At 45.6% G+C, this 26,964-nt stretch overlaps 1 protein-coding gene across 7 annotated transcripts in view; it reads left to right on the forward strand.

Moving 5' to 3' along the window:
- Positions 1-15,518: 15,518 nt before the first annotated feature.
- Positions 15,519-26,964, forward strand: part of DGKH (diacylglycerol kinase eta) — a 216,703-nt gene continuing 205,257 nt past the window's right edge. For 4 of the 7 annotated variants that reach the window (XM_043478232.1, XM_043478234.1, XM_043478231.1 and 1 more), the window contains exons 1-2: positions 15,685-15,828; positions 22,420-22,614. In XM_043478232.1, the coding sequence (XP_043334167.1) occupies positions 15,769-15,828; positions 22,420-22,614 (255 nt within the window). In that variant the 5' untranslated portion in view covers positions 15,685-15,768. Of the gene's footprint in view, positions 15,573-15,683; positions 15,829-21,944; positions 22,003-22,419; positions 22,615-26,964 lie in introns of those variants that run through there. The other 3 variants (XM_043478236.1, XM_043478239.1, XM_043478235.1) reach the window with 3 other exon arrangements.

The raw sequence follows: 26,964 nt of genomic DNA on the forward strand, positions 1-26,964 counted from the left end.
TGCGGTGGCTTCTCTCGTGCTGGAGAACGAGCTCTAGGCCCACGGGCTTCAGCAGTTGCCACACACAGGCTCAGCAGTGTGGCTCGCGTCTCTAGTGCTTGGGCTTAGGAGTTACGGCACGCATGCGGGCTTTTTGCCCCTTGGCAAGTGGAATCTTCCTGGACCAGGGATCGAACTTGTGTCCCCTGCATTGGCAGGCAGAATCTTATCCCCTGTGCCACCTAGGAAGTCTCTCCATCTTCTTAAAATAAAGTTGTCTCTTCTAAACATTTTTATATTAAAAGGTCTTTCTATTATGAAATGATGGTGATAGTACACAGCTTCTTTCTGCATGATTATTTACTTACAGTACTGATGAGTACTAAAACAAAGACATACAAGGTGTCAGGTGAGCTTATATAAAAAGGAGTCAATCTGAATCCAGGGTTCAGGGAAGGCGTTTTCAAGAAAATGGCATAGCCACTGGCTTTATTTAGGCGGAATCTGCTAAATCAGTCTGTTTACCAACTAAATGACGGTTATTAGAATTAAGTGGGATGGCATCAGGGAAACCCTGTCAACACAGCCTTGCTTGCAGTATTTCTTCATGCTAATTTCCCTCCCCAGCTGCTGAACCGTGGGCCCAATCACCTGGAAACTGGAAGCGATCATGAAAATACAAGGTAGCCATGCAGTTTCCCAGATGCTAAAAAAAATCTGCCTGCCAGTGCAGGAGACCCAGGTTTGATCCCTGAATCTGGAAGATCCCCTGGAGAAGGAAATGGCAAACCACTTCAGCATTCTTGCCTGGGAAAGCCCACGGACAGAAGAGCCAGGTGGGCTACAGGCTATGGGATCGCAAAGAGTTGGACATGACTTAGTGACTAAACAACACCAACATGCAAAGAGAAAGACAAATTTAGTTTAGGTTGTTCCCTAGCTTTGAGATATATTATTCTCTCCTCTTTCCCAATGTTTTCCCTCCCCCTAACTCTATGGTTATGCCTTCTCCTTATGATCTCTCTGCCTCTTCTTTTTTTTTTCTCTCGTTCAACATAAGACAACGATTTAAAGAAACAGATATCAATAGAAAATAAATTTCCAAACCATCAAGGCTAATGCATTTAAAATGTTGTAATGATAAACGACTGTTGCTCAGTTTCTTTCTGAACAGTTATTTACTTATAGTACCGATCAGTTCTAAAATGAAGGCATATAAGGTGCTGTTATTAAGTCGCTAAGTCATGTCCAACTCTTTGCAGCCCTGTGGACTACAGCACACTAAGCCTTCCTGTCCTGTAGCAATTGAACAGATTATGTGGCTACTTGGTAATGATGAATTGTCTTTACAGTGGAGATTTTTTTCTACGGGATCTCAGCTACAGAAGTCAGGCTGGGTATTATTCAGAGGTCAGTAGCAAGGAAAAGATAGAGGAAGTGAGATAACTTTGTTGTGTGCCTTTATTAAACCTGTCTAGCAGAACCTAAGATATTCCCTGGTGCCATGTTTATCAGCTATCCCTAGGTTGATGTGGGATCATACCTCCCTTCATGGCATCCTCTAACTTATGTGCATTTTTGAATGCAAATTACCCCATATATCCCACACCCCCAACACACACATAGAGAACAAAAGTCTTAAGCAGACATTAATCTCTGATGCCAACTGACTGGAAAGGAAATTTTTTGTTTTAAAAATGATTTCATTTGTCAAACTAAAATAATAGTTAGCGTCTTGGATAGCATTTTTGGGTGCAAACCAACAAAAATCCACTCTAACTAATTTTCATATAAAGGAATTTCTTAAGATATAAAGATAGCTTGTCCCAAAGGCTAAAGAATTGAATTCCAGGCAGGAATCCCAGAACCAAGTTGCAGAACTGGCTTCCCAAGTGAATAGTGGCTTCTATTAGGATCAGGACCTTGCCCAGTCAGAAGCTCTCACCACTGACATGAAGAGAAATTTTAATCAAAGAGAACCTGTAACTTCGTTTTGGAAATGCTTTCCCACCGAATAAGGGCTCTTCCCCCTTTGCAACCTCTTGGACTGTATCCTGCCAGGCCCCTCTGTCCATAGACTTTTCCAGGCAAGAATACTGGAGTGGGTTGCCATTTTCTCTTCCAGGGGATCTTCCCGACCCAGGGATCGAACTCGTGTCAGCTGGATCTCCAATAGATTCTTTAACCGCTGAGCCATGTTGGAAGCACACACAATAAAGAACTTGAACTTGATTCAGTAGGTGACCGTGTGTCATTGAAGGAGCCGAGGAATATCACTGGAATACACATTTATGCCTAGAACCCTTCCCCAATGAGGACCGGATGGGAAACAATGTTATGCATTTCAGTGGACAGAGTTAAAATTCTGTCCTCTGGTCAGTTTTTTCCTTTATCTAGTTTTACCCACCTGGCTTGCACAAGGCCTACTGCTGGTCATCTGCAATAGTGGTGAAATTCCACATGGTCACTGCGGGCCACCTTCAGAAGAAGGGTCCTTTTTTTGGCTACACTCTATCTTTGTTGTTTGCACCAGCTTCTTCAGTTGCAACCTAATGGGCTTAATTGCCCTGCTGCATGTGGGATCTTAGTTCTCTGACCAGGAATCAAACCTGTGTGCCCTGCATTAAAAGGAGAATGCTTAACCCTGAAACACCAGGGAAACCCCACCAGTGTCTTGATATGTGAAAACTTTCACTTTTTAATTGTGGATTGCATGTACTTCTAGGTTGGTTGCCCCAGGTTATGCTCCTTTTTATAATTGCTTCTTGCTGTTTGCCTATCTTAGCATCTTTGAGCCAATCCAGGATCAAGAAAGAAGCCAGGGTAGTGTTCAACTCTAGAAATTCCATCGGCTTATCAGCAGCCTCTCTGAACTTGCTACTGCAAGCTCACAGGCCCATTCTAGTTACAGATCTCTGTTCTCTGTAATTAGATGAGGAGATAGTCAGAGAAGTGAGCAACAAAGCCTGTTTTGGCGATCTTTGTGGTTTGAGAGTGGGACTTAGGGAGGTCTGTCCCGGTGAATCTTAGGTTAACCTAGATTGTGGCTAAGGATCTCAGGGTGCCAGAGTGGTGAAATCCATCAGTGATCAAATACAAAGGAGTAGACAGACTTGCCACATAACAGAAGCAATTTCTTCGTGGACAGTGGCAAGACTAAATTAAATGGTCAAAAATGTTAACACTGACCTTATTTAAACAAACAAGAAAGAAAGAAAACACTGTATTTGATACCCTGGGCTAAGAGGAGTCTGACTGGTACAGAAACAGTGGGACATCTTTGGTGGTCCAGAAGACCAGCAGAAAGTGAAAGTGTTGGTAGCTTAGTCATGTGGACTGTAGCCCACCAGGCTCCTCTGTCTGTGGAAGGTCCCAGACAAGAATACTGGAGTGGGTAGCCATTCCTTTCTCCAGGGGATATTTCCAGCCGAGGGATCGAACCTGTGCCTCCTGCATCGGCAGGCGGGTTCTTTACAGTCTGAATCATCAGGGAAGCAGGGTATGTTACCATTGCACAGACAGCTGTCACCCAGGAAGCAGTCTTAGCTTTAGACTGCTGAAGAACAGAAGGATCCAGAGAGGTGGTGGACTTGAGACCTTAGTGGTCAGGGTGGCCCTGTGAAAGGTCAAAAGAGTGTGGACCTGGGTCTGATGGCTTTGCAAAATTTGATTTTTCTAATGTCAGGACTGGTGACTGGACTCGACATTTTTAATTGAGGCAGAGGGACAATCTAGAGAGAAAGCTAGAATCCGTGCTGAAGAGGGGTCTCGGGTCCTGGGAAAGGTGAAAGGTACCCTCTGAGAACTATGGCCAAAGACACATAGCATAATCACCTAGGGGTTTTGAGCCTCTGAGTCCCCGTCTCAGGGGCCTGGGGTCCTGGAGAAATGACTCATGGGTAACAGCAGCCTCTAAGAGGTACGGGCAGGGCTCTTCATTGCGGCACGGCTCTCTTCCCCTCTGACTGGCCATTGTCGTGGCTGGCCAGAATCAGGCCAATGTTAGCCCTGGTTCTTGTTGCTGTCTCTGCACTGAGGTGGGGCTGGTGGGGGCAGACACACACTCGCACACACTCACACACACTCAGGACGTGGCTTGAGAGCAGGGGGCGGTTGGAGCCTTCAACCATGACCACATGCGCCACCAAGGTCTAAGCCAGGGAGATGGTCCCTCTTGACACAGCGCCCAGCTCCTCCTGGTCTCCCTTAGGGTTCCCTCTTTCTCGGGGATGTTAGGGTTGACAGGCTGGAGGGTCCCTCTCTGACCTGGGAAGGCCTCAGGTAGGCAGGCTAAGCCAAGCAGTGTCTTTCGGTATCGAAGAGCATAGACTTTAGGTGAAAGCCCAGCTCCTCCTCCTCAGGTGTGTCTCAGCCCTGCCTTTGCCTCGTATGTAAAGTGCAGAAATCTGGTACCCGGCTCTAGCAGTGCTATGGGGTTGAAACGAAAGCATATGTGTAAAATTTTTATAAAAGTTTCTGGCTCCTAGCACGTATTATACAAATGTCAGCTTTAAGACAATGAGATAAAATATTCATCCAACAATTTATTGAGTATCTACTAGGTATCAGAGCGGAGGTGGGGGCTTCCCAGGTGGTGCTAGTGGTAAAGAACCTGCCTGCCAATGCAGGAGACCCAAGAGCCGTGGGTTCGATCCCTGGGTCGGGAAGATCCCCTGGAGGAGAGCATGGCAATACACTCCATGGCGGGATACATACGGCCCAAAAAGTTGGACACAACCAAGTGACTAACACTGGGAAGTAGAGAAGAGGAATCATCGACTTTTATTCTTTGTGGCAGCTCTTTCCACACCATTAGAGTAGTAAGAAAAGAAGGCAAGGAGAAGCTGGTGTGTTTTTCTTTATTTCCCCTTTAATTAACTAATTTTTGGCTGCTCTGGGTCTTCGTTGCTGCGTGAGGGTACTCTCTAGTTGGGGAGTACGGGTTTCGCATTGGGGTGGCCTTCCTTGCTGTGGTGCGCGGGCTTAGTCGCCCTGTGGCATGTGGAATTTTCCCAGACCAGAGATCAGACTAGTGTCCCCTGACTCAGCAGGCAGGTTCTTAACCACTGGATCACCAGAGAAGTCCCCAGTTAGTTTTTCAAGGAAGAAAGGGCAAGAGAGACCCGCTTCGGTGCTTGACTGAAGGCCTACCTCTGCTCAGCAAGGGACTGTGTCACGGCTTGGGACGACAAAGCCTCACAGTAATTAGAGGCACGCTGTCCTTTTTTGCACTTTATTAAGAACCCTTGGGGAGGCCTGGCCTTGAGGGGGCAGGGTCCTAGGGTTCTGTCACAGTCTATCTGTTTGCTCCTCTCTCGATTCACCGAGAATGCTAACCTACAGTTATCTTTCATACGGAGAAGAAATGATTAGACTATTCGCTTCATAAATCACAACTTCACTTTAAGGCATTGAGGTGTTCACGTCTAATGACCCTAATCCTAGCTTTGGGGAAAGGCTTTAATCTTGTTAATGATATGCTGAAACAAATTAAACAAAGTGACTAATTCTGTGGCCTGGTTGCTGACTGATTCCAACAGGAAATTTCTCTTTAGGAAAGTTCGCTTTGTCGGTCCACTCATCTGATGTCTCGCCATAGATAGGCTGTTTTTAAGACTGCAAAGCAAGGATATCATATTCTAATAATAGGCCCGGTGAACCTGCAATTGTTCGTTTGCTTTGATTTCTGTATTCAAAGCAGTGCTTCAAAAACTACGTTATAAGAACTTGTGTTTAAAATGTTTCCAACCTCATCCCCCACCCCAAAGGGTAAAGCCTGTTCCATCTTGTGTTCTCACTCCACCCTGGAGGAAACTGTTAATTTCTAGATCTTTCAAGATGCCAGACTGGTTAGTCAGAGGATTTCTAAGCTTGTTCAAAATACCTCCCTCCCTACTTCAATCATCGGTCTTCTGATTTCAATACTCTCTTAGCCTCCTTAAAAAACAAAAACAAAAAACTATTAGAAAAGAGAAGTAGATCTTTAAAAATGGTATCCGTGTTCTCTACTTTTGAAGACATAATATCAGGGTATTAAAGATGGAAGATAACAAGTTGTTACAATCAAACCTAACTTGCCTTCTAGGAGTTCTAAGGATTAATTAATCAATCAAAGGATGTGCTCACTGCTTGCTATTATTGTTATGCTAAAGATGTGAACATAGAGTGTCTTCGCTGGTGTATTAAGCCCTTCGTGATCCATTATCCATTCATTTCTTCAGCCTCAGCTCTAATTCACCTTCTCATACTGTGGTTAACGATCATATGACAATTCTTCTCAGAATGTGAAAGAACCAGCAGAGCTCTCCTTTGACTCTTAGCTGTTCTAGAGAATCAGTTCTTTTCCCTAGGTCTGCTTTCCTTCCACCCACCCCTCCATACCCAACTAGGTCCTGTATATATATATATTTAAAGTGAGATTTAGGTCTCTATTTTACTTTAAAAAAGTATTTATTTATTTATTTGGCTGCACTGGGTCTTAGCTGTCGCATATGGGATCTAGTTCCTGACCAAGGATGGAACCCCAGGCCCCTTGCATTGGGAACGCGACGTTCTAGCCCCTGGACCATCAAGGCAGTCCCAGGTCTCACTTTTTTATTTATTTATTTTTATTTTTCAACACTAACACCATTTTGTGTTGGGGTATAGCTGATTAACAGTGTTGTGGTAGCTTCAGGCGAACAGTGAAGGGACTCAGCCATACACAAAGGCATTCATTCTCCCCCAGACCACTTCCCATCCAGGCTGGCACATAGCATTGAGCAGAGTTCCATATGCCATTCAGTAGGTCTTTGTTGGTTATCCATTTTAATTATAGTAGTGTGTACATGACCTGCCCAACGTCCCTAACTATCCCTTCCCAGGTCTCACTTTAGATGTCCCTTCCTCCAGAAAGCCTCCCTCAACTCTCCGAGATTGCTTTAGACATCCTTTCCACGTGCTCAGGTAGCTCCCTACTTCCATCACGGCACTAACTGCTCTCTGTGGGAAAGGCCTACACGCCTCCCTGTCTCAGACAAAGTAAGTGCTCAGTACATACTTATTGGATGAATAAACCGAATAACTATGATTTGGTAAATAATAAATTAAAAAAATATTTTCCTTTAACACATTCCAAAATATTACGATAATAAATGATCATTAATGAGTTACTAGTTTAACTTCACCGTTACCACTTATGAAGTTCTAAAAATTCCACATCTTGTAACAGGAGCCATTTAGCTAATGGGAACCGTTTGACAACCTTTCTGGACAAGCCAACGTTAATGATCTGCACCAAGTCGGTATTCAATGAATTCTTATCGGTAAAGAAATGAAACATCAAGGTGTGAGGTATTTTCCTGGTGAGACAAAACGCAGAGGTATCATGAAATGATTTTCACGTCCCAGTTAGGGCCCCATGTGACTTGCGGCCGTGCCCTCCCCCGGCCAAGGAGGAAGTGCAAATAGCCCCACTCTTTCAGTGCCCCAGTTTTTACCCTTCTCCCATCTCTTCAGCCTCCACCCTTGGGATCCCCACCTGCTGCTGCCCTCACAGGAGATCCACAGGGCCTGGGCTGCATAAAGGGGAGCAGCAGGACTGGACAGACAGAATGACACCCACTTTGTTCTGGGCTCAGGGACCCCTGGAATCCACCAGCGGGATCAGGCAGAGCCCCTAAGGTCCTTTTCCATCACCTACTTGTGGTCCCTCAGGTCCTTCCCAGAGGTTAAAAAAGCTGGCGAAGGGGTGAGAGGAAAGGGCATCTAAGGAAGGCTGGCTGGACCCCTCGGTGGGTGGAAGGTGGTGGTGTAGAAAGCAGAGGGGAAGGAAAGCCAGTCAAGGGAAGTGCCTAGTGAAGGGGTGTCATGGGCTGGAGACTGGCGAAAGGGAGGGAAGACTGGACCCGGTCTGTCTTAGACCTTTGTACTGAGGGCAGTTGTCATCCCCTGGGGCAACGGGAAAGAAAACACCCTGGACACCTAGATTCCAGTCTAGGTCCTAACAACAGTTAATGTTTATGGTACCTTTCTCTTCCCTGACTCCTCTGTTCTCGTCTCCATCTCCGAAGAAACAGAATTCTATAAGGCTTATTCCTGCACCTGGGCATCAACCCTTTTTCCAGGAGTCAGTCCCTCTCTCTCTGGCATTTGGTCATTTTTCTCTCTGCGGGCACCTTCCTACCTGCTTAGAAACCAGATTGCTTCCCTAGGTGGCAAACCAGTGCCAGCCTCCACCCCCAACAAAGTTCTTGAAGAGTATGTAGTCCACTCTCCTTACTGCTCCTGCCTTTGTACCTCTATTCCTCTCTCTTTTTTTTAAAGATTTTTTTTGATGTGTACTGTTTTTAAGGTCTTCAACGAATTTGTTATGATATTGCTTCGGTTTTATGTTTTGGTTGTTTGACCGCGAGGTGTGTGGCATCTTATCTCCCCATCCAGGGATTGAAACCGCATGCCCTGGATTGGGAGGCGAAGTCTTAACCACTGGATCGCCAGGGAAGTCTCATGCACCTCTACTCCTAATTCTTCTTCTAGTTCCTTGATGAGGCTCCAACATGCTAAGAACTCAACATGCTGGCTCTGTTTCTTACAAGTTCTGAGACCTCAAGCAAACTGCTTAGTCCCTAAAATGAAATCTCCTCAATCTGCAAAACGAAAAGAACGAGAATTACCCCAGATGGTTGTTCCAATGATTAAAACCAAAGTGTCATTTACTTAAAAGGGAGCTATAAAAATATCTGTTCTGTGTAAACTTTTGTAAAATCTATTTTTCCAGGAGCTGCTAATTTCAGAGTCTATCACTTCTCTCAGGAGGGAATGAGGGGCAATGTTCCCCATCTAATTTATGTGACATAAAAGTCATATTCCTGCCACTTCTTTTCCCTTTCAGCTGGAGCTTTTTTATGTTTATAAGGAAGATCTATATTATATCAGACATTTTTAGTACAGTATTTCATTTAGCCCTCAAAAATACTGAGAAACTGCTTTTGTGATGCTCATTTTACAATGGATGCTTCCTGGAGGCTCAGTGCTAAAGAATCCACCTGCCAATGCAGGCGATTTGGATTCAATCCTTGGGATCACAGGATCCCCTGGAGAAGGACATGGCAACCCACTCCAGTATTCTTGACTAGAGAATTCCATGGACAAAAGGATCCTAGCGGGCTATGGTCCATGGGGTCTCGAGAGTCGGACAGGGCTTAGCGACTAAACAACAACAAATGCTCATTTTACAATGAGGAAACAACTTGCTCAAGGTCTCAAGGTTAATCAGTAGAAGAACAGGAATTCAGGAACAGTTCTCTTTAATACCAAATCCCATGCACTGTCCTCTCAATTTTTATATACCTCAAATGACAAGGAGCCAAACCTCATACTTCTTTCCTGTATTTCTTCCTTGTGTAGTTTTCCAAAAGAAAATACTCCAAACGTGCTCTGAGAAAACCACTGTATAAACATCAGGGGGAATTAAAAAATACGTGATAGCAATACATAGCTTATAAGAGAGGCACCTGAGAGTTGAAGTGCTTGTTTTTGTCTGTTTAGAATTATCTTTAAAGGAAGGGGATGAAGATACTGACTAATCTTTGATGTTTTGCCTATATGTTCATTTTAAGTTGCTCAGTGGTGTCTGTCTCTTTGTAACCCCATGGACTGTAGTCTTCAAAGCTCCTCTGTCCATGGACTTCCAGGCAAGAATACTGGAGCAGGTTGCCATTTCCCACTCTAGGGAATCTTCCTGACCCAGGGATCAAACCTGCATCCCTTGCATCTCCTGCATTGGCAGGCGGATCCTTTACCACTGGGCCACCTGGGAAGCCCCAAAGAATTGAAATAGAATAGGCATAAATTCCGAATCATTAGAAGTGTTTGGAAAAAAAGAGTATGATAAAGAAAGTTCAATGAAAAGGAGATGAGATAGGAGGGGGAGAAAAGCAAAGAAAAAGGAAATTAAATAAGTACGAAGTGAGAGGGTGGTAATAAATTCAAGCATGAGGATCACAGTGTGACAGAGTGTGCTAGTTTTCACCAAAAATCTGTTCTCTTTCATGGTTATAGAATTGCGGTTGGGGCATGGCTACCCAGCTAGCGGTCTCATCGTCCTGCTCCTTTGCTGCTGGGTGTAACCACGGAACTAAGTTCTATCTGGTGGGTGATGACAGATAAGTCTGTCTAGGTCTTTCTGGGTCTAGGTTGTTGCACTTATGTTTCACACTTCATTCTTCCTTGAGCTGGAACTACCTAATTTCCTTCTTCTTTGTAAATAAGGGCGACATCTTAGAGGATGGAATAGTCATATGTGGCAAAGGAGCCACAGCAGCTGGGACCACCGTTCCCAATACTCTTTCACAGGAAAGATGTAAGCGTTGTGTTTGGTGGGTGGCAAGGAGGGAGGAGGTCTTTCTTACAGCAACCTTTTACCCTAATTAACATACATATAAAATGAAAACTTATTACCATAGGCTACTGCCAATGCTGGACATGCAAGAGATGCAGGTTCAATTCCTGTGTGGGGAAGATCCCCTGGAGGAGGAAATGGCCACCCACTCCAGTATTCTTGCCTGGAAAATTCCAGGGATGGAGGAACCTGGTGGGCTACTGAGTCACAAAGAGTCCGACATGATTGTGCATGCATGCAGGCATGTCACTAAAAGGCAGACTCTCAGTTGGAGTAAAGAAGATCAAAATTCAACTGTTGTGATGAACTTTTACAGGGCAGCAATGGAGAACATACTTGTGGACACAGTGGGGGAAGGAGCTGGTGGGACGAACTGAGAGAGTAGCATGGAAACATAAATGATCGTATGTAAAATAGATGGCCAATGGAAATTTGCTATATTACTCAGGGAGCTCAAATCAGGTGCTCTGTGACAACCCAAAGGGTGGGATGGGGTGTGAGGTGGAAGGGAGGTTCAAGAGGGAGGGGACAGGTATACCTATGACTGATTTCATGTTGATCTATGGCAGAAACCAACACAATATTGTAAAGCAATTATCCTCCAATTAAAAATTTTAAAAAGTCAAGTGTTATTTACAAAAACACACTTAAAAATAATGACTCAGGATGGCTGGAACTGAAGAGATGGAAAGATATATACTAGGTAATCACAAACAAAAAGAAAGATAATTGTATCATGCAACATAGAATTTAAGGTAGAAAAACAATGGACAGATAAACACCTAGTGAACTTAACTAGGCAAACTGGGTCAGAGTCCTGACTTTGACATTTATACTGTGGAATCCTGGGCAAATTGCTTTATTGTTTTCTAGTTTCAGTTTCTTTCTCTATAAAAGATGATAATAACATATTATTTGCAGAATTGAGAGATAATACATGGGGAACACTCTCTATAGATATAAAAATATAGTAACTCAAATTGGATCATATAATTCATTCATCTGGCATTTACTGAACACTTCTTATACATCAGAACTAGGAAGAGGGAGTCAGTCATATTACTTGTCATCAGAGAGATTATGTGTAAAGATGAATTTAATAAAATATTCTACAGCATTATGGGGGGGGGCACGCATTTTGTCTAGAGAGAGGGGCCAACAGAGTCAAAAATAATTTCATAAGAAAGGTGATTCCGTGGTTGACTGGTGTTTGCACAGGCTGAGTAAGAGGAAGGATGTTTCATGAGAAGGCACAGCATAAAAATAATTCTCCTGGAGCTTCCCTGGTGGCTCAGTGATAAAGAATCTTCCTGCCACCAGATCTGAAAGAGACACGTGCACCCCAGTGTTCATCGCAGCAGTGTTTATAATAGCCAGGACATGGAAGCAACCTAGATACCCATCAGCAGACGATCGGATAAGGAAGCTGTGGTACATATACACCATGGAATATTACTCAGCCATTAAAAAGAATTCATTTGAATCAGTTCTAATGAGATGGATGAAACTGGAGCCCATTATACAGAGTGAAGTAAGCCAGAAAGATAAAGACCAATACGGTATACTAACGCATATATATGGAATCTAGAAAGATGCTAATGATAATCCTATATGCAAAACAGAAAAAGAGACACAGATGTACAGAACAGAATTTTGGACTCTGTGGGAGAAGGCGAGGGTGGGATGTTTCGAGAGAACAGCATGGAAACATGTATATTATCTAGGGTGAAACAGATCACCAGCCCAGGCTGGATGCATGAGACAAGTGCTCGGGCCTGGTGCACTGGGAAGACCCAGAGGAATCAGGTGGAGAGGGAGGTGGGGGGGATCGGGATGGGGAATACATGTAAATTCATGGCTGATTCATGTCAATGTATGACAAAAACCACTACAATATTGTAAAGTAATTAGCCTCCAGCTAATAAAAATAAATGAAAAAAAAAAGAAAAAAAAGAATATAAAATTATGGTTAATATATATTGTTAAATACAAAATGCAAGCTGTGAAACAAGAGTCAATATTATCTTGTAAAAATGTATATTTAAATAATGAAAATATATTTCTTTTCAAATTAATGAATAGTGGTGTGGTAGACAAAATAATAGCTGCTCAAAGATGTCCACATCCTGATCCCTGAAACCTGTGAATATGTTACTTTACATGGCAAAAGGGACTTTTCAGATTGATTGAATTAAGGATATTGAGTTAGGGAAATTATCTTGGATTATTCAATGGACCCAAAGTTAGGACAAGAGTCTTTATAAGAGGGTGGCAGGAGAATTAGTTAGTAGTAGGGGATGTGACAAACGAAGCAAGGGTTTGAAGTAATGTGAGAAAGGGATCTTGAACCAAGAAACACTGACAGCCTCTGGAAACTGAAAAAGCAAGAAAATGGAGCCTCCCTTCAAAGCTTCAAGAAAGAACTTGTCCTACTGACATTTTGACTTGAGTCTGATGAGACTGATTATGAACTTTTGAACTTCAAAATTGTAAGATAATAAATTTTTGTTGTTTTTTTTCTAAAAAAAAAAAAAAAAAAGAATCTTCCTGCCAACGCAGTAGACATGGGTTTGATTCCTGATCCAGGAAGATCCCATGTGCCAGGGAGTAACGGGACCCCTGTGCCACAACTATTGAACCTGTGCTCTAGAGCCCAGGAGGCAGTACTGAAACCCATGCATTCTAGAGCCGATGCTCCGCAACAAGAGAGGCCGCTGCAATGAGAAGCCTGTGTACCGCAACGGAGATAAAAGCCTGAGCAGCGATGAAGACCCAGCACAGCTAAAAACAAATAAATAAAATTTTATGTACATAGAAAAAGGAATCAATCCAAGAAGAAGATATAACAACAACAACAAAATAAGTGGCCTGATAGGGAACTGCATTCATGGAACTCAGAAAGTTTGATGAGACTGGAGAAGCAGATGCTGGCTAAGATATTGGAACTTCATCCTACACACAATGGGGAGGCATTTAAAGTGTTCCTCCAGGAAATGACTTGCTAGGTTTTGTATTTTAGACAGCTAATTTTAGCCACAAGGTGAGAGATGGCAGGGGCAGAGGTGTGAGCAGCTTAGCAGCAGTGAGACTAAGAGGAAAGCAATGCAATGTTTCAGGGGCTCGAAAGAAAGGACCCCAAACCCAACAGGAGCAGTGAAATGGACGGAAGGTGATGGACAGGAATGTCTGGTCTCCCAAGGGGGCGATAGGGGAAGAGAAGGGGAGCCTGGGACAACTTCAGATTTCTCCTTTGGTTAAGGAGGCGGACTGTGGAGATGTTTACTAGGAGTGAGACCAGGGAGAATGGGCAACTGGCAGGAAAGTTAACTTCCCTTTTAGTCAAGCTGAGCTGAAGGCCAGTGGGCCGCCTGGGCAGACGTTTCTGATAAGGAACTGGCTTTACAGACTGGAGATCTAGGGTAGGCTGGACAGGTTATGAGTTGCTAGAACATTGGTTGGTGGTTGAAGTCATGGATGGGTCTATCCATTAGAAACAGACCAAAAACAGGCTATTCTAGCATTCCAGCATGTCAAAGATGACAAAGGGGCCAAGCTCAAGTAAGATGCTTAGCGAACAGGAAACGGAAGTGTCACAGTGGCCAATGCAGGAGATAGTTTCAAGGACATAAGTCTGGCCTCCAAGTGACAAATATTGCAGATACATTAAATAAGAAGCAAATGGTGCTGGGGGGCAGGGAAACAACCCAGTGGGTCAGGGAAATTTGACAAAGGCACGGGGGACCTTTGTCAGGGTTGCCTTGGAAGAATGGCGGGCACGGAGATGGGTTGCAGGAAAGAATGAGTGGTAGATGAAGAAAGGGTTGTAAGAATAATAAAAACAGGCATTTCCTCCCAAAGAGCTTGACTGTGAGGAGGTGGGGACTGGAGGATCCAGACTGGATCAAGGAAGTGTTTCGAAATTTTCAGTTTGTTTTTAAAATGTGCCTATATGTTTTACATGATGAAGGGCCTGGGAAGATGCTGATGGAAGGAGCCTGAAAGCCCAGGTGAGGGAATACGTGAAAAGCCATCCCGACTCATTGGAAAAGACCCTGATGGTGGGAAAGGCTGAAGGCAAACAGAGAAGGGAGCGCGGAGGATGAAATGGTTAGATAGCAGCACGGACTCAATGGACGTGAATTTGAGCAAACTCCAGATTATAGTGGAGGACTGAGGAAACTGGCGTCTTGTAGTCTATGGGGATCGCGGAGAGTCAGAAACGACTTAGGGACTGAACAATAACAAAGCCATTCTCGGGTTGGAAATAGACTGAAACCTTCTCCGATGCCCATAAGAGTATCAGAAACGCTGTTTGAAAGGTTGTTTTCAAAGGTTGGGACCAGGAGACATGTCATTTATTGAGCGCTCACTGCGAGCCATTCCCTTTCCGTAATTTGAAGGCAGCAATCTAATTGGAAGGCAGATCCACTCCGGAGCCGGGTTTCTTTCCTTGAAACCGTTAATCACTAAAAAGGCATAAAAACAAACAAACAAACAAACAAAAGTACTCCCTGAAGCTGAACCCCTCTCGCAGATGCTAACCCATCTGCAAGGCTTTTTAGTGTCACAAAGCATAAACCATCCCTGGCGCAGCTGGTTCAAGACCGGCTCTGGAATGCAATGATCTCCCTCGCTTTGTCGAAGTCGGTTACCGTCCAACGCGATTCGGTTCAAGCCTCAGCGCCCGGAGGAGGGGAGGTGCCCGCGCGCGGGCCGCCGGCGTGGGGAGGGAGGCAGGCGCGGGTTGCGGGCACCGGGAGAGGGAGACGTGGGGACAGGGGCGCTGGAGGCGACTCGGGGGACGCGCGGTCGCTGCCGCTCCCATCGCCAGCGCATCGTCCGGCCGAGCCGGGCTTTCCCTGCTCTTCCCCGCCGCTCTTCCCGCGCGCGCGCGCGGCGGCGGCTCGGCGCCCGGTCCCGGGTGGGGGGGTGGGGAGGCCGCTCGCGTCCCCGCGGCCGCCCGGCGCCCCTCACCACCCGGCGGCCGCTTTCGGTTCCGCGCCTTATAAGGCCGGCCGGGGGGGTCACGTGCGCCCCGGGCCGCCCGCCGGGAGGAGGGGGCGGTGGGGAGGAGGCGGGGCGGGGAGCGGGGAGGAAAAGGGGAGGGAGCCGGGGGCGGAGGAAGGCGCGGGAGGCGGACTCCGCGGCCGCGGGAGGCGGCGGCGGCGGCGGCGAGCGGATCGCGCGGCGCTGGACCGCGGAGGAGGAGGAGGTGGACGGAGGGCCCGGCGCGGGGGCGGGAGAGTGCAGCGCGGCGGAAGCCGGAGACGGCGGGAGGGCCGGTGGCTGGGAGCCGGGCGGCGGCGGCCGCGAGCACCGCGGCGAGGGAGGCGCATCCAGCGGCCCCGGCGGCGGCGGGGGGCCCGGGTCCGCACTCCGCGGGCGGCCGGCGGGCGCGGGCCGGCGCGATGGAGCCGCGGCACGTGCGCCCCGCGCCCGGCGCCCGCAGCCCGACCTGGGAGGAACCGGTGGGTACCGCGCCCGCGCCCGCCCCCTCCCGCTTCTTCTCTGTCGCGTCCCCCTCCCTCCCGCCCGGGCCGGGTTCCGTTCAGGAAATGGCCCGGGATGAGGTTCCCAGCTGCTTCCCAGCCGGGGCCGCGCTTCCTCCGCCGCCCCAGCTCCTCCTCGCGCGCCGCCCGGAGCCCCTTTGTCCGGCCAGCCTAGGCTTTCCCCGAGGGGGGCCGCCGGCGACCCGCGCGGACCACGGCCCTCGGAGCACCGTTTGATTTCCGTGCTTCATCGACTTCTCAACTTTTTGTTTTTTTTTTGGACTTGATTTTAGAGCGAAGAGGGTAGGTACGGAGGAAGAAAGGAGAAATCCAGACCGTGGGTCGGCGGGCAGGGCTCGGAGGAGACCCGCGTTCCCCCCTCCCGAGACCGCGCCCTGGCCCATCACCTGGGCGCGCAGGTTCCCGGGGACCCGCGCTGGCCGGGCGCATCGCGGCTTGAAGCCCGGAACCACGCCTCCGACTCTGGCTCGCCGCTAAAGCCCCGGGCTTTTCTAGAGGGTCAAGGGGGCTTGCCAGGGGTGAAGCGGGAAGCTGACCTTGATTTCGCCTAGGTTTTTCGCCGCCCATAAAACGCGGAGGTTGGGTAATTTTAGGGACCCGAGTAGCCAGTACATGTGCCTGGTATGTGCGATGGTAACGAGCAGGAGCCCGGGGGAGAGGGGGGTCTTCGCATCTATTCTCTCAAACTCTTTCAACTTCTTTCTTGCAACTCAGTCAGTCAGAACCACCTCACCACCCTGCAGTGTTTCTACCCCGAAATCCCCGTCTCGGTCAGAGCTCTGTAATCCTGTGTGGGCTGCCTTTTTCCCCTGGCATCGAATTTTGGCTCTCTGCGCCCTGCCTCGATGTTTGGTACTCCGTCCTGGGTGATATTCTGGAGCCTCTTTGAAAAGCCTCACCGGTGTTCTGTTCACCGTGTTCCCAGGGACTCCCGCATTATCTGCTCAGGCTGGCCCCCTGCCTGTTGAGAGCTTCTAGGTCAGGTGCCAGGGTTGGTTCTTTTTCGTTTCCAATGTGTACCTTACCGGCTCCTTTGCCCAAGTTCCTCTGCCTTCTGTTTCCCGACCTTTCGGGAGTGTCCTTCAACCCTGATCCGTCTGTATCTGCAGCTGTCTTTGCTTTCATAAAGTTGAACATGTTATTAGCTTGCCCGTCTGTTCTTATTTCTTACGTTGTGTGTATTACTGAGGATTAAAATATCCCTGAAATTCAAAATACAGTTCGGTTTTGGAGTTTAAGTCAAAGATCCCTGAAAACTAAATTCAGTGACCTGTTTTGGTAACTTTTTTAGTTTTAAACTTTCCTACCTGGGAAGTCCTTTATGAACTTGCAGACCTGGAGTCAGCAATCACAATGAAAAATGCCCAGTTGTAGTATTTTACTGTAGGATGCTGATGCCACAGCTACTTTGGCAGGAAAACTTTTATTTTTGCTTTCCTTCAAGTGACAAAAATGAAAATGTTCATTTATTAGCCTTTAAAACTAGAGCCCAAACAGAAATATGTGAGTGAATTGTGACACTTTGTCCAGTCTGCATAACTCTCCTTTAAAAAAAGAGGTTTATTTTCTTTAAACTCTGTGGGCCTTTTTATTTACTCAACAGGTATTTTATCCAGCACCTACTATGTTCTAGGACTGTTGAATGTAGCCGTTAACTGCACAGACACAAACCCTTAAATCATCACAGAGCCTTCATTCTTAAGTAGACAGAATGTCTTGTTTCATACATTTTACTATTTTAGAGTAAAAAGAAAACAGTTCAAAGAAGAAAATCATCAGAAATCTCGTGTATGTGGCATAAAATGATCCTTTGGACACAGTGATTTTATTTGAAACCCCATGGCTGTCCATGTCTGACATGAAGTCTAAGAACTAGTAAAGAGGACTCTCATTTAATTTCTTAAAAATGATAAGTTATCCAAATTACTGAATAGTGGTGTGGACAAGAAAAATGACCGGGTAAAGTAGGGGAAATAATGCATGTAAATGTCAGTTATTTCAGACATGGGGCGCTAACTGGGGAAATGTCAGCTTAATCTATGTTGAAGGACAGATTTCCCTACAAAAACTTTTCTCGGATCAGTGATCCCTTATTAATCTAATCAGAGCTATGGACTGTCTTTCCAAGATGTACCCATGCAACATACATATAAAAATTTAATAAAATTTCATGGGAATCAGAGTTCCTATAGCCCAGTCTGTTGACCCTCAAAGACCTTGGGTTAAAAAATCTGCTTTGACCTGGATTCCATTTTGCTGTCATTTAAAATCTCTTTTTTTCTGAATTCCAATACAGGCTACTTTAATACTTTACCATAAAAGTATACTCAGTTACATTTATGAAAAGGAATATTCAGGAGCGAACAGGAAATATTCACAGCACACAGATCCTGTTGCATTGTTTCTTACTGTAAATAACAGCATACATGTAAGGATATACTTTCTCTGGTCTTTTTTGCCAAGTCCCAAAACATGATATGATTCTACATGGAACCATTCAGATAGAAGAGTTAACATCATGTCGGGAATCGATGCTGAGTACTAGTAAAGAGAACAGCCCCTCTAGCTTGAAATGTACTCATGCCTGGAGCAGCGAGGCAGCTGCTGGCCATCAGGATGGTCTTTCTACTTGGAGATGAAATGAAATTATTTAATTAAAGGAGGGTATTTAAATAAACTGTTAACCTTATCATTACCCCACTGAGGGCACTGGGCCTGCAAGAAGAGAAATGTTAGCATTCAGGTGTCTGTGTATTTCCTTTAATGCTAGCTTTAGAATGTAATCAAATCAGTGGAAACAGGCATTACCTAAATTTCCAATTAAAAAATATTTTGGTGGTGGTAATAGGTGGGTTCAGGAAGATATTTAGCCAAGTAGTCCTCGTAGATAATAGCCTGTGGGAAAGTAAATAGAATTCTTGCCAGAACTTAGCAGAGTATGAGGGTGTTTACAGAGTAGCTCTTGAACAGTACTGGGATGCTATAGTACCCTTTACTTATTAAAATTTATTTTTATTTCCAAATGATTGTTACCTAGTTGGCTCTGATGAAGCTATTCAGAACCACTGAAAAATTAGGGAGAGAAGAGTTTCAAAGGAAAAATGGCCAACACATAAATGAGAGTTTATATTTATGTGTGAAGTCTAGATGACCGAAGTTGTGTGCCTTAGGTGCAGGGATGGGCATATGTACATGGAGTTGATATGATTACTGTCATTTCAAAATCCTCTTCGTTGAGTTAACAAGGGAATTTTAATGAAGCTTTCGGTGTTACATTCTAAACACGGAATAGGTAGTGTATTATGGAAGCTGTTTTAAAGTTTGCATGAAAGCAGATCTGTACCTGTTCAACCTGCAGTGTTCTTTGTATGGCTCCCATTAATTAGGAATGTGAGTTTTAGAACATGTTTTTAAAGTGCCTCTGTACTTTGGTTCTTCAGAATCTACTGTAGACTTCATGTTTTATGACATAATATTAACGTAAAGCCCTCTTAAGTAGACATCTAAACATAATTTAGTGGTAGCTTCTATTTCCACTTCTTTCTGAATGCAGTGTCTATGTGGCTTATGTCCAAGCTTATAATAGTTTGTTTGTGATACATTATGTTCAAAACAAAGATTTCAAAGTAATAATAAGATAAATATGTAAGATGCATCTAAGAAATTATTTGAATATCTGAAAACACCAAGTAAGGCAAACAGTTCAAGGAAATCTTTAAATTAAAGAAATAATGTAATATGCCACATATTTGAAATTTGTTTTAGTTGCTATTTTGAGCTACATTAAAATGGTTGTACATATTGAGCTCTTGACATTGCTATTATATTTTTAGGGGAAGTGAAGTGCATTGCAGATATAAAGTGTACAGATTGAATATCCCTTCTGGCAATTTCTAATTTACAGATAAGACTTGAGAAGATGCCAGTGGGTCAGCTACTTTAAGTTAGGGATTGTAGTTCCTCAGAAGAGATGACTGGAGAAAAGAGAATCTTTCATGAGCTACCTTTTGTGGGAAATGATGCGACATTCCTTCACTTGTTTATACAGTATTTCACTCTAAGTATGTGCTAAGGAAAATGCAGACCAGGGATCATTTAGTTAACATTGGCGGGTGAAGACTGACTGTGCTTTCAAAGTCACAACCAAATTTTAGAACTTGTTACAAGAGTCTTTGAAGAGCAGGGGTAGCAGGTTAATTTTTCATGAAGTAATGAATACCTTTACTTTGAGGTATTAATAGCCCAGTTTTTGCACGTGAAGCTATTTATATATATATATATTTACTTTTTTATTTAATATTTTTAAGTGATCAATGTTTGAATGAGAGTGAGAAGTGTTTTCAGTCCTCTTCTTAAGATCACAGAATAGGCATGGACATAAAACAATGGACCTTGCCCTTCTGTTTCACTCTCTGCCTGGATTTTGGAAAACATTACTTATATAAAACTTTAAACCTAAATGTGAACAGAAGCATGATGATGGACAAATCAACTTTTGTTGTGTGGTGTGGTAATGTGAATAGAACATTAGAATAAGACACATGATTTTGACTTCGGTCCTGCTTGTGACTTTGGGCCTCAGGTTCTTTACATTAAAAGAGAAGGTCTGAACTAGGTTTATTCTTTCAAAAGGCCATTGACTTAGGTGCTCTTTCGATTTGTGAGACCACTGGATTTGTCAGTGACCAAACAGTTGGGTTAGAATAAAGGCCATTATTTTGATTTTTTTTTTTCTTGTAAAAGAATGCCCTTGTCAGAGGTATGTTCTCTGTAGATACAGACTTGCATTTTTATGGCGCCTTAAGTGTTCTTAAAGTTTATTCTGCCCAACTACTTTCCCTTCCTAAAGAAGACCACAGAGCCCAAGAAGTAGCCTTTACTAGTTAGTGATACCTGGCAGCAGTCTCCTGTCGTTCCACATTTGAATTAACCGTCACATTTTACATTTCAATCAATTTAATCTGCCTAGTGGCTAGACAGTGGTATGGGGATTGTAGATTGTTTATGAAAATCTCTTAGAACTGTTAGTTCTGTCACAGCATCAGATTATTGACAGTAAGATTTAAACTTAAAAAAAAAAAAGGGCAAAAAAAAAAAAAAAAAAAAAAAGCAAAACATCCCTCGTTATTCTGGAGGACCCTTTAAAGGTCATGTCAACTGAAAAAAGTTCGAATGAATTTGAAGGGCGCGACCACGCTAAAGAGACTGGATGCTTTCCTGAAGTGTGAAGACTCCATGGTGTGGCAGGGGCTTTTTGCCCTACTTAAACACACAGCTTAACAGCAGCCTGGAATCTCCTGTGGATGACAAAAGGAACCTGTCACTTGAGTCTCTTCTCCCCGAAGCCCTCCCACAGCAGGCGTGCACATGGCAAGGCGAGGCTGCTGTTTCCCAAGCGTCCGCTCCACCAGCTCGCAGGGGACGAGCTGTGAGCGGTGGCTGCCGCCTGTTGATCCCATTTCCTCCCGCTCCAGTCCGGGTTAGGGAGTGGCTCTCTCCCAGGACCTTCCAGTGTTTTCGTGCTTGGGCTCTGGCGTTCGCAAGGCTCCGGCGCATTGTTTTCTTCTAGGCAGTCCCCCGTTGGCGCTTGAGCTCAGACCTTTCTCTTGCCCGCCGTCGTCGCGGGCTGCGTGTAACTCGCTGGTTTCTGCGCGCTCTCCACGCCCTTGCCAGTTTCCTGTTAGCCCAAGGGATCGCTCTTTCCGAACGAAAAAGTTCTCCGAGCGGAGTGGAGCCTCCCGGAAAATGCTCTTCTCTTCCGTGTGCGCCGGATGGGGGTGGGGGTGGGCCAGAAACTGAAGGCCACGGTCCGGAGAGCCGACGGGACCCGGACCTCCGGGCGGAGGCGGGAGAGGTACGCTTCATCACGGAGGGACTGGGGGATCCGGAGACCCACCAAGGGGCAGCGCCTGTCCATCTCGGGGCCGCAGGGGACTTGTACTCGCGGGGACCGTGTGGCGAGGCCCGAGTGTCTCCGCAGAGATCCTGGGTTGGGGAGGGTGGCGGGGGCACCCAGGGGAGCTGGCAGGAAGCCAGGTTCCCTTTCTGCTCCCGGGGCCATTCTTGCCACGGTTGCCCGGGAACCGAGGGAGGGAGGAAGCATCGCCGCCGGCCGGGCCTGCGGGAATGGGGGTGCGGAGGTTTCGCGCCTCTCTCGCCCTGCGCGGCTCACCCTGGGGACCCCAGACCCTCGGGAACGTGGGACGTAGTTCTGACCGCTCCGTCGCTCCCATCACCGCTACCCGCACCGGTGGTATTCCGGGCCAGGAGCCCTACAGCACGCCGGGGGCTGGGCGCGCTGAGGTCCCAGGCGGGCCTGGGTCCGCGTCCCCGGCGCCCCGCCCCGGCCGCTGCTCCGGCCGGAGCCGGACGCGGGGTCCCGGAGGCTCCCGGCCGGGCGCGGGATCCAGGGGGCTCCCGGGCGACCCCTCCCCGGCGCGGGCGGCTGGGGGGTGAAGATGGCGGCGGCGGCGCGGGGCTCCGGGCCCCGCTCGAGCGGAGCGCGGCCCCTGATCGCCGCCCCCGCCGGGTGGGGCTGTGTTCCCGCAGGAGTCGGACAGGATGGCCGGGGCCGGCGGCCAGCACCACCCCCCGGGAGCGGCGGGAGGAGCGGCAGGCGCCACGGTCACCCCCGCCACTGTCCCGGCGGGGCCCGGAGACGACTCGTCCGACAGCGAAGCGGAGCAGGAGGGACCCCAGAAGCTGATCCGCAAAGTGTCCACCTCTGGGCAGATCCGCACCAAGGTGAGGCGGGCCGAGAGCAACGGGGAAGGCGGGAGGAGGCAGGCCGGGGAAGGGGACGGAGGGCGCCCGGGCGCGGGGAGCGCGCCTGCGGATCCCGGGAGCGTGGGGAGCAGAGGTGAGGGCGGGGCTTAGGCCGGGGGGCGGGGCCTGGGCCCAGGAGCTCGGTGAGCCCGTGTGAGGGCGGGGGCGGGGCCGGGGGCGGGGCCTGGACCCGGGAGCGTGGGGCGCAGAGGTGAGGGCGGGGCCTGGGCCGGGGGCGGGGCCCGCGGGAGCTGTTCCAGGCCCCAATGCTGGGGCCTCTAGGGTGGGCTCCCGGGGAGCCAGGCAGCGTGGGAAAAAGCCGAAACGCTCTTTAGAGTTCCCGCTCAGGGATCCAAAAAAGAGTGTTTTATTATTTTTGGTCCTACCTGCCGAGCAGTGGTTGCGGAGACCTTCTGCAGGGAGAGAAGTGCAGGCAGGCCAGCCAGAACTGCTGTGACCTTCGCCACCTTCTCTTCCCGCGGGCAGCAGCCTGTCGCTTCCTGACCCTCCCAGAGAGGGAGGATGGGGAGGTGACCCCCGCCTGCCCCTTTGCTGTCCTTTGGTAAATGATGCTCGTACCCTGCGCAGCACAAACCAGAGACCTCGAGTCCTAGGTTTCCACTAAGTGCTGTATTCAGATCTTATCAACACACGCATGGTTATTTTTAATACTGAAAAGTAACTGCTTTGTGGTATATGGAGATGCGCAAGCTGTGTTACTCTTTCTGTAGCTAGTGCTACTGACCTGTGAGGGCTCAAGTTGAGAGTTTTAATTTGATTTTACATAATATATATATTTCAAATGCTTGCAACTTAAACATTACTTATATATTCTAAATTTGGGTCATTTTAGAAATTATGACGTGGAGAGTCTGTTATCACTGGGCGACTTTAAGGAGGAATTAGAAAAGGGAACCAATAAAATTTTTAGATTTGTGTGCTCTTTAAAAATAAATGTGCAGAAGTTAATTTATTCTATACCTATTTTTACGAGAACTTGTTTTCTAAGGTTAATGGACCCACATATGAAAATAGAAGTTTTATTATATGCCTGTGGATTCATGTTTGCACTTGCCTGCCTCCTTATTTTCTAAAATAAATATGTGTAAGCACATACACAACTGTTAACAATCTTCACTGAGTGAAGAGTCAAAGACTGCTTCATTTTTAAGTGCACATCTTGTAACTGCTTTTAATAGTGACATTTTTAATTTAATAAAATTTGTGATAAATTAAGGGTATGGAGTTTAATGTATTTTTAGAAGATTAAGGCTAAATAAAATAGGGACTTTCCTAACAGAGAGTGTCTTTAACATTTGAAATCTTAATTTAAAAAGTTCACAAAACTGTGTTGATAATCAGCAAAATGACAGGTAGTTTAAAGTGGCATTTACATATTCACCTGAAATGGTTAAAATTCCATGTATACTTGTATTCCATGTATACATCAAAATTGACCAGTAAATTTATACTGTTTGGAACAAAATTTAGAGAGATCGCTAATTTGAACCGAGTAAAATAAAAAACAAATTTGTTGGGAGTACCACTAAAATTTGAAAGATACTTGAACTGACGATGATAGCTACTGTTTAAATTTGATATTTTCTGTGATTTGGGGAAAAGCTTATATATCAAGACTGAGAGTCAATTCAAGAAGCATATTTATTGTTGGTTTCCCATTTAACTTTCTAACAAAAGTGTTTAACACTAATGTTTTGCCATGATTAGGGATAATTAATGATCATTAAATGAAATGTTCCTTAAATTACCAAAAATGTATTGAATTTCAGAAGTTGTGTTTTTTATACTCGCTTAATACAAGTGCATACAAGTTCATCAACATTATCATACATGGACACATGCGATCAGGGCCTAAATTGGCTGAAACTGCTGATTCTTGGCCTTCCTACTTGCCCCATCGCCCACTCCAGACTGTTCATATCTGCCACAAATTTCAGCAGTTAACATCTCTTATCATACTGATTCTCGGGGATGAAGGCAGAGCAGTGGGGGGAAGGAGCACCGCTAAATTCAACTGTTGGTTTCCAGTCTTCAGTTATGATCCAGATAAAAGTTGAGGGAAAAGATCTTTAGAAAAGGACCGACACTCTGTTGATCCCTGCACAGGTGTGTGAGGTGGGAGAGCCTGGAGGAGGCGGCCCTGGGACTAGCCCAAGGCTTAGTCATTTTTTAGACAGCAGGAGCTCATACATCCTGAAGATAAACCAGGGGATCACTACGTCTGACAGGTTGTGGTTACTGATAGCACCTTCAGTTATGGTGTATAGCAGTCTGGAATGGTATATGTGGCACAGGAACATATAATTTGTGTGCCTATATCCACATACTTACGTATGTTTGTGTATGTTAATATACGCTGTCTCTTTGGAAAGCACTTGTGCACATACTAAGGGCCTACAGCAGAGTGAGTTGAACAGATGAGTTGAACATTATTTCTTGAATGACTGTGTATACATTATGTATGTTCATGTAATGCTTCATATATATGGGTATTATGATTAAAATGCACTACTTCTTTTAGTTTCCTTTAAAATCCTTAGGATCATAAAGCTGATTGATGTTTAACTTGGAGTGAAAAATAACCACTAATTTAAGTCATTACATTATTTTAAGTGTTTTTTGTGGTAAATGCTGGTTAATGTTTTAAATAATTTGAGTGTTAGTGAAGAACCTTCATTGTGGCATTTGGAAAGTGTTCAGACTTTTCTTAATTGAAAAAGTAAAGTGTGCATATAGTAAGACATTCAGATAGTGTGAGAGGATATTTGGTGATAGGATGGCATCCAGTGAAAAGTCATCTCCCTCCCACACTAGACCTCATAGTCTATTTCAAAGGCAATTGTTGACAGTTTGTGTGTTTCCAGAAAATTTCTATGCACATAAAAGAATATATATGTGTATACATATATGGACTTCCCTGGTATCTCAGATGGTAAAGAGTCCACCTGCAATGCAGGAGACTTGGGTTTGATCCCTGAGTTGAGAAGATCCCCTGGAGAATGGAATGGCAACCCACTCCAGTATTCTTGTCTGGAGACTCATATGGACAGAGGAGCCTGGCAGGCTACAGTCCATGGAGTCACAAACAGTTGGACATGACTGAGCAACTAACACACACCCACACTTAAATATGTAGTATTTTAGAAATACTGATGAGAACATTCTGTACACATTCTGCATCTTGTTTGTTGGGGATATAATATGGAGATCATTTCTCTAATGTTTGTGTACAGATACCTTATTCTTTCTGATGATGGCAAAGTATTCCTTTATATCAGATTGAGCTCAGTGAAACTACAGTGTCAGCAGGTCAAAATGGTAGAGAGTAAGGCTGGGAGGTAAGGAAAATGGGGAGAAGTACACGCTTTCAACTCTAAGAGGACAGTCTTCTGGGGATTTAATGTACAGCATTGTGACTGTAGTTACTAAAACTGTATTGTGTATTTCAAATTTGCTAAGAGAATAGCAGAGTATTCTCAACACACACACAGGTACACACATGGTAGCTGTAAGGTAATGGATATATTAATTAACTTAATTGTGGTAATCATTCCACAATATATATGTCTATCAAATAATCATCACGTTAATTACTTTAAGTATATACAATTTTACTTGTCAATTAGACCTCAATAAAGCTGGGAAAAAATGATCCCATATGGGAAATCTCATATGGTTTAACCTAGCATGTTATGTCATCACTTAATTAACCAGCTCCGTATGAAAGGAAATATGGGCTATTTTAAGACAACAGCAATCTCAGCTTTTTTGCAGTGGATACTATATACTTTTTAAGTAAAGAATAAATAAGACTGGCATGCGTTTTGAATTAGTATGGTCTAATAAAATCCGCATGTACATTTTAGTATCCTCCTCAATCCTGTATTGTATACTCTTTGTTCCTCTTTTCATTTCCCATTTTTTCCCTCCTGTTTCTTTGTCCTTGCTATCTCTTCGCCTACTTTTCTCATTTTCTGTTTTTCACCACTTTTCTCTCTATGGTGTCTCAGATGGTACAGAATCTGCCTGCAGTGCAGGAGACCTGGGTTCAATTCCTAGGTTGGGAAGCTCCCCTGGAGAAGGAAATGGCAACCCACTCCAGTATTCTTGCCTGGAGAACTCCATGGACAGAGGAGCCTGGTGGGCTACAGTCCGTAGGGTTGCAAAGAGTTGGACACAACTGAGTGGCTAACACATACACACAGTGATTCTCAAGAGTCCAAGATGAAGTTGCTCAGTCGTGTCCGACTCTCTATGACCCCCTGGACTCTTGCCCTCCAGGCTCCTTCATCCATGGGATTCTCGAGG

Source organism: Cervus canadensis, chromosome 9, assembly GCF_019320065.1.
Source record: "Cervus canadensis isolate Bull #8, Minnesota chromosome 9, ASM1932006v1, whole genome shotgun sequence".
Taxonomy (NCBI): domain Eukaryota; kingdom Metazoa; phylum Chordata; class Mammalia; order Artiodactyla; family Cervidae; genus Cervus; species Cervus canadensis.